Raw genomic sequence first — 8,462 nt, 5'->3', positions numbered from 1 at the left:
AGATTTGCAGGTCCGACAAGTCTTAATCTGGTCCTCAAAATCTATCAATCATGCAGAAATACAGAACTTTGGGGCAGAAACTTAACTGGAGGAGGAAAAAAAAAGATACGGTATAGGAGAGGAATAGACAAAGCTGGGAATGGAATTAAGTATGTCATCAGCTTAGAGTCCCTACATTGCCAGATGATTCATGCCAGCCCTCCTTGAATTCCTTTGACCCTTTTCTAGCGCCAATTTAGTGCTGACTGTTAGTTGACTAGATTCTTGTGTATAACCTTGAATAAATCTTCTGTGCTGCAGCTTAGCATATGGTCCTGATCCTTTGCCCTGACATATAAGTACTCAAAGGATAAGTGTGTAGCAGTCAGAAGAACAGGAATCTTAGTGGATTAAAGTCCTGCTCCTTACTGGTTGCAAGAAAGATTGTAACATATTGTATGCTCCTCTTTCTCCTGTCCTGAACATTTCAAAAATAAGGTCCTATCTAAGGTCTAAATACCCATTTTTCTCATAATGATAACTTCATCCCATCCCTCAATGAGACAGTAAGTTGTCCTTAGCTACTCCAATTTTAAGGTAGGTTTTCCTCAAAGCCAGTGGCCACCCATAGTACTTTCAAGGTGTATGAAAGCTAATTGCTTTGCCAACTATTCTATCGGCAATATATTTGGAGGATATGGGATAGATGAGAATAGCCTGGTACTTACTGGCCACTATAGGAGGCAATATAATTGGAGGCCTCTGCTTAATAAATGGTTCCAGGCAACCCAACAAGCAGCTATCACAGCAGCAAGGCAACCCCGGAGACCTGGGGAAACGTGGATTTTAAGAGTTGGCACTCTCATTTTACCATTCAGTTACCCAGCTGGCTTATTTTAACATTGGGCTTTTGTACCCTCCAAAAAGGTGCTCCTAGCTGAGGAAGGTGGCCAATAAAATGAGGGCTATCATTTCTGGCCTGCAAAACCCCCAAGTAATTATTCCACCACAGAAAAGAGCATTGAGTGCAGCAGCCCATTTCTCCCATTCAAAATCAATCACCCCCGATGGCATTTAGGCAATTGGAGGGAAGACGGGAGGTGCCAGAGGGAAAAACACCCACAGAGGAACTGTCGGACTTTTGTGAGTGTGCATGGAAGAGCTGAGCGTATCCATGCTGCAGTGTGGATGGGAAGGGGCAGTTGGTCCAACTCTCTCTTGCACCTCATTATAGCCTGTCAAAAGCTAAGCTGGAGGGAATTCTGATTCCTTCACATGTCAAGATGGTGGAGTCAAGAAGAGCCACGAGGGAGTGAAAGAAAGGAACAAAAAAGCTTTTAAATGTCAACATTTTTGCAAGTGCAGAGAGAGATTGGGTTTAGCAAGAATTTGCACGCTGGCTGTCCAACCCACACACCCTACATCACGCAAAGACAGCACACACACACACACATTCCACCACCACTTAATGGCAAGCCAGAGCAGAAGCTTTAGAACCAGGATAGGGCTTTTTATGTTGGTTTAGATTTCTCATGGCTCACAGATGGAAGCATAACTCTTCGCTTTGGCGGTAACTGTTGTTGGTTCTGTCCCAGGTATCAGATTCTGAACTGGAAACTTTGGAATTAGAGGGTTATCTTCCATACTGAACTCCTAAGGCAAGTTCAGTATCCAGGACTTGTAGGTACAGAATAGGCCCATTGTCCGATATTGCCAAGCTACAATTTCCAGGAGCCTCAGACAAAATGGCCAAGAGTAGCTAGATCGGTGTTTGTCAACCTTGGCAATTTTTAAGATGTGTGGACATCAACTCCCAGGATTCCTCAACCAGCATGGGAAGTTGAAGTCCACATCAGGGGTGAAATGCTCCCGGTTCGGACCGGATCGTCCGATCCAGTAGCGATGGTGGCGGGTGGTTCGGAGAACCGGTAGCAAAAATCCCTGCACCCTCCCCCCATGCCCAGCTGAGCCGCAGGATCATCAGAGGCTTTTTTTTTTTTTACTTTTAAAAGTATTTTTTCTACAACCTCTTCCGACGAAAAAATGCTTTTAAAAGAAAAAAAAAGCCTCTGATGATTGCACGGCTCAGCTGGGATAGTCAGAGGCTTTTCAAAGCATTTTTTTCTGCAACCTCTTGGCCAAAGAGGTGGTAAAAAAAATGCTTTGAAAAGTCTCTGACAATCCCAGCTGAGTTTCCTGATTGGCAGAGAGATATTTTTTAAAATGCCTCTCTGATGATCCCAGCTGAGTTTCCTGATCGGCAGAGGTTTTTCAAAGCATTAGAAAAAATGCTTTGAAAAGTTAAAAAAAAAAAAAAAAAAGTTGGCCATGCCCACCCAGTCACATTATCCCCCCCCCGCCAAGCCACGCCCAGAGAACCGGTAGTAACAAATTTTACATTTCACCCCTAGTTCACATATCTTAAAGTTGCCAAGGTTGAAAAAACACTGATTTAGAGAGCCACAGGTTCCTTCCTATTGATATAGGCAAGTGGACATAGATTCCTTTTCCATGTGGGTCAATGTTATAGCATGGTTCCTCTTTTTTAGTCATGATCCTTAAAAATATATAAAGAAAAGATATGATAGTAAACATTTGCCACCGTCATTTTATCAGGGCTGTTTCATATACAAATATTACCCATTGTCTAGATATCAAATGATCAGGAGTTTATTATCTTTTCTGATCTAAAGAGAATGGATTCTGTTACATAGGTAACAGAAATGGTTATTAAATAAGTATTATTAATCTTGAGCTCAAGGTGGAGTAAATTCTTTTCCCCAAAACCATAAATACACAAGCCACCAGGAGTTTGCTTTTACCCACATTGAGGACTATGTATAATTCCTTAACCAACACATTTGTGGATAGTTGAATGGGTTCATTTAAAATAGTAACAGGAACAAAAACCTACATAAAAATCCTATATTAAGATTTTACCTAAAAATGTCAAAGTTGGGAGTAAGATGGAGTATGCTAAAAATAGCTACACACCTTAAAAGCTTGCTTCACAAGAGGTGGTTGGTCCATATATTATTCAAGTGTGGATTTTGGATCCATTTGTCAAACACGAAAAATCTGATTTCATACTTTGGTAATATCAGCTCTATTTACAAAAGGACTTTTTGTGGTGCCACCAAAAATAGTGCTGAAAAAATAATGAAGATGGCTAGATGGCAGTAAAGAGTAATAAGTTTTAATTTCTTTCTCCTGCCACCTAGTGGCTATCCTGATATTTGCAGATGAGATCCAATTGCCCTACTTTCTGAGGGAAAACCATTATGTAGGAAACCAAGGGATAGCAACACGGCAAAATAAATTATTTTTGTGAATTCATAGGAAAAGAATCTGGTTATGGCTGCAGACATTCCTCTATTGCCCAATGAGCTATACAATCCTCATTTTTTGAAGATCACATTTTATTAACTACTCTTTTAATATGCAGCTTTAATTTTCCCATTATCTCCTTCCAACTTGCAAATAGTATCATGATTACTACGTTTTGGTTTGAACACACAAATGTAATGTTTTGTTAACTAAAAAAGGGCAGAAACTCAAAACTTTCAGAGCATCTATTTTTAGAATGGGAAGAGGGTGTCAATGATCCCAGCTTCATACAATTTATTCAGAATTGGAACTTGTTTATTTAACGCTTGTCCAATCATTTTAAAATTATAATTCAAATCATGGAAATGGAATAATTCAATACTAGAAAAAATCTTACCAGTAAAGGTTTTTTTTAAAAAGACAGTGCAGTATGATGGATCCAATATAGACATTCTTTGATGGATCTAGTATAAACATTTTTACTATGCTTGATCACATCATGCCTTTATACATGCATGTACTATTGTGCACACACCAATGTGTGTGTCTAGTCTATCACCCCAAAATATTCTTCTTCTTTTGATTAGTATCTTCATAACCAGCTAGCCTAGAGCTGTGATATACATCTGTGCCCTTTTTGTCACATACATTTGCCGCTCCCTTAAGAAAAGGGTTAATGGCTTTTGCTGTCATTCAGTGTTGACTGCTGCCTTCCATGAAGAAGTATGGAGATGTATCGACCACTGCTGGTGTTTCTCAGATGCTTGTCTGAAGGTCTCCATTGAGCAATGTTCTCTGGGTTTCTGTAGCTTCATTGAGCCTGGCCTTGTCCTGCTTGCTGTCACTCCTGTCCGTTTCATCAATGCCACTAACTTTCATCAGGCAGAGGACATTCTGGAAGCTCTTCTTGAAGTTGTCAGACAGAAAGGCATAAAGGATAGGATTGGCACAGCTATTTGCATATGTGAGGACCACCACAAAATCAAACATGCCCTTGAGGACAGGTGTTGGCACAATAAACACAGAGACTGATGAGACATTAAAGATGTAGAAGGGCAGCCAGCAAAAGATGAAAACAGCAACAACAATGGAGACCATTCTGGTGACCTTTTTCTCTGACTTTTTCCTCTTGGAGGAACCTACCCTAATACCAGATGATTTCACCTTGATGATGATGAAAAGGTAACAAAGGCAAATGATGGTTAGGGGTACCAGGAAGCCAAGAATAAAAGCATAAATGATGAAGGCAGCATACCAAACACCAGAGTCATCTGGCCAGATCATGGTACAACTACTGTTTCCATGATTATTGATCACTCCAGCATATATCATGATGGGTAATATGACCAGAAGAGAGATGCCCCAGACAGCTACGTTGACCATCTTTGCTGTTCTTGGGCGTCTCCATTTAGCAGATTTTATGGGGTGTACTACAGCAAGATACCTATCCACACTCATGACTGTTAGGCAAAAGATGCTAGTGAATTGATTGATTCCATCCACTGTCATGACGATCCGGCAGATGACTTTCCCAAAGGGCCACTGAACCAGAGCCACCTGCACAGCCAGGAAAGGCAAGCCCAACATAAACAGTTCATCAGCTATAGCCAAATTAAGGATGTAGATATTGGTGATTGTCTTCATCTTGGCATAGCGAAGGATGACATAGATGACTAGAGTATTTCCACAGAGGCCCACAATGCACACCACAAAGTAGATAAAGGTGAGGATGGCATTGCTAGTCAAGTCATAATGGTGGCTTGTGATGTTGATGGAAACATTAGTAGCTGGAGTCTCTGGGGAGAAACTGTCCAATTGAGAAGTTGAGGGGAACCAGAAGACTGTGGTGTTGGGTAACTCGTTATCCTGGTCCATGGTGCAACCGCTCTCACTATCTGCCTGGCAAGAAATATTCTTCAAGCAAAAGAAGATGCCATCTTGATTGATTCAGGGTGGTTTAAGATAAAGTGGAATCTAAGCACAAAATAAATGAGAAATAAAGATCGGGTTCAGAATAGTTATTTAACAACTCCCTATAGCCAAAGATCAAGGAAATTCTTACTTTCCCTATCTTTTAGAAGGTGCCCTGGCTTTTTCTTTGAAAAGAATTGTCACAGTGGATTGAGTGCTAATAACCCACCTCTTTCTATATGCATTAACTTGGGGAGAAAACAAAACTTCCATGAGTAAAAGAATATTATTCTTAATTTGATCTCTCATATGAATTATATTTCATTTAGTGGATAATCTGTATATTATCTGTAACAGAGAAATCTCAGCATAGGCCACTGAGTATAATTCTCCCATTAATCTGGTCCTGAAATTCATCAAGAAAGCAAAATCTGCTGCAACAATCTTTAACAACACCATCATTTAACACAGATGAGCTAGATTTGGATGAGAAAGGATTTCCCACTGGAAAAAGGAGTTGGGAGATAATCATTATGTAGATCCTCAGATTAGTCATGCTCCGTCAAAAGGTCCCTCAGCCTCTCTTAAGAACTTTTCAGGAGATGCGGAAGCTTAGGGCAGTGTTTTCTCAACCTCAGCAATTTTAAGATGTGTAGACTTCAACTCCCAGAATTCCTCAGCTGCATGCTGGCTGAGGAATTCTGGGAGTTGAAGTCTACAAATCAAAATTGCTGAGGTTGAGAAACATTGGTTTACAGCCAAACCCGGGGAAAAAAGTCACGATACGTCACATAACGCTGCTGTGACAACGCGAGTTTGACACCCCTGGCTTAAGAGGATTGTTTCCTATTCTCTGTAGAATGCTGCTAATAATAGATTAGACTGAACCCAATGACTGTTTGGATGCTCAAAGCATTGTTATCTAGTGGGTTGCCATTGTTGTTACTGTTGTTGACAATCATTTTTAAAATGCATACAGGTAGTCCTTGGCTTACAACCATTCATTTAGTGACTGCTTGAAATTACAACGGCACTGAAAAAAAAAAGTGACTTGTGAACATTTTTCACACTTACAACCGTTGCAGCATCCCCAGTCATCCGATCAAAATTTGGACCCTTGGCAACTACCATGTATTTATGATAACTGCAGTGTCCCCGGGTCACGTGATCACTTTTAGCGACCTTCCAACAAGCAAAGTCAATGTGGAAGCTAGATTCACTTAACAATTGTGTTACTAACCTAACATCTGCAATGATTCACTTAACAGTTGTGGCAAGAAAGGTCACAAAATGGGGCAAAAGTCACCTAACTGTCTTGCTTAGCAACAGAAATTTTGGGCTCAATTGTGGCCATAAGTCGAGGACTACTTGTATAAGGGAGTTTCATGTGTTATATACGAGTTTCATTTTTTTCATGATAACCCTATAAAATAGGTTAGTCTGGGAGCCAAGCTTGTTCATTAAAGTTCATTCTGACACAGATTTCCTCAACTCATTTCTCCTTCATTAGGCAAAGCACCAGATTATTCCCAAATTATAGATTGGGTAATAAGGAAAAATGCCAGATGTAAAGCCAATTGCAGTTTATATACTCCAGGTTCCAAGTGGGTGTATTATATACGATTGCACTTCCATAGAGGTGAAGGTGAGATTGGACTGCATAGTTTTTTGAGACATAACCAGCCCCTACTCTGCAACAGCTGTTTACCTGACAATGTGAAACAATATCATTCTGGCAAATAGGAACCAAGTCCCTGTTACTTCTCGTCCACCAACATAACCTCTGGGTTTTTTTCATGGAGAAACAATGCTGAAGTTAAAGGCATCCTTTTGCACGGATGTGAAAGATATGGAGAAAGGTATCTCTTAGGAAGAAAGTAATTCACCTGTATCTCCTCAAGATGCAACATTTAGCTCTGGACTAAATGTTGTCCCTATTAAACCCTATTAAATATAGGGTTACAGTTTAAGAGATTATTTTGGAAAAATCAGCTAAAATATTAACAGTCTCTAATATTTCTTTTTCTCATGACTACTTTCCAGGATAGAAATCAGCACTCCAAGATAGACTCGCAAGCCACAGGTAACCCCTAATATTGTTTTTTTCCTAATTGCAGTCCCTTCTTCAAGAACATGCCAGAAATCACCACTGATTTCTTGCTGATTTTCAGCCGGAAAACAGACAAATAAGCAAGCAAACAGGTGTGTTAAGCAAGTGGTAGGAAACTCTTATCCTCTCCCTCCAGCAATATCTTTGTTTCACCCTGTGAAACCTGTAATCGCTGAAACAGACAGACACTCTATCAAAAAGCTATCAGCCTCTGCTCGTGTACTTTCAAAAGCACAGGTGTGAAAATCAGAACACTTTTCTACTTAACTTTTTCAAAACCAATACTCTACTTTTTATTTCTGAGAAATCTCCCCTTTACAATGGGGACGCAAATAATAAGGGGTGAATATTAGATATCTCTAAAGATGAAATTCCATGTTTACTTTTACTGGAATATATTTCACTCAATTCAATGAGATTTATTGTTGTTAAATAATGATACAATTTCATTGTCAATGTAGTCTATCTAATCTTTTTTTTTTCCCCAAGGAAAACATTACTGCATCCTTGAAGGGATTCTTTATTGTATTTTGTTTTTCAAAATAATTTACCTGTAAAATGGAAGGACCACTTTCAAATCCTTTTGAGATTATGGTATAGAGATAAGCAATAGAAATAGCACTTGACTTACGTACCCCTTCACAGTGCTTTACAGCCCTCTCTAAGCACTCAGCATATTCCCCCAACTATCTGGAGCCTCATTGTACCGACCTCAGAAGGATGAAAGGCTGAGTCAACTTTGAGCTGGTCAGGATCGAACTGCTGGCAGTTGGCAGAATTAGCCTGCAATACTGGCATTCTAACCACTGTGCCACCACAGTCTGATCTGACCTTCCTATACAGGAGAGTGCTGCTTTCAGGTAAATGTGTACCTCAGATTTTGGGCATTATAACCTGTGGCTGAAAATCTGCTCCACAAAGCCAATTGAACCTCCAACTCTGATCTCTCCCCAATACGAATAGTTCTTGACTTACAACCATTCATTTAATGGTCGATTAAGTTACAGCACCACTGAAAAAAGTGATTTATGACTAATCCTCACAACTATGTATGATCATTGCAGCATTCCCATGGTCAACATAACCAAAATCGGGGGGCTTGGCAATGGGCATGCATTTATGACAGTTGCAGTAT

The 8,462-nt window shown here is 40.0% G+C and overlaps 1 protein-coding gene across 1 annotated transcript; it reads right to left on the bottom strand.

Annotated features, from left to right (window-relative positions):
* Positions 1-3,599: 3,599 nt before the first annotated feature.
* SSTR2 (somatostatin receptor 2) lies at positions 3,600-5,314 on the bottom strand. The gene has a single exon (XM_034412724.3). It carries the CDS (start codon positions 5,179-5,181, stop codon positions 4,063-4,065), a length of 1,119 nt encoding a protein of 372 aa, XP_034268615.1. The 5' UTR covers positions 5,182-5,314; the 3' UTR covers positions 3,600-4,062.
* Positions 5,315-8,462: the final 3,148 nt, after the last annotated feature.

The sequence above is a fragment of the Pantherophis guttatus genome, chromosome 2, assembly GCF_059756535.1.
Source record: "Pantherophis guttatus breed Tessera chromosome 2, ASM5975653v1, whole genome shotgun sequence".
In the NCBI taxonomy this organism is placed as follows: Eukaryota; Metazoa; Chordata; class Lepidosauria; order Squamata; family Colubridae; genus Pantherophis; species Pantherophis guttatus.
Note: the sequence above shows the minus strand (reverse complement) of the source record. Positions and strands in the feature narration are given on the sequence as shown.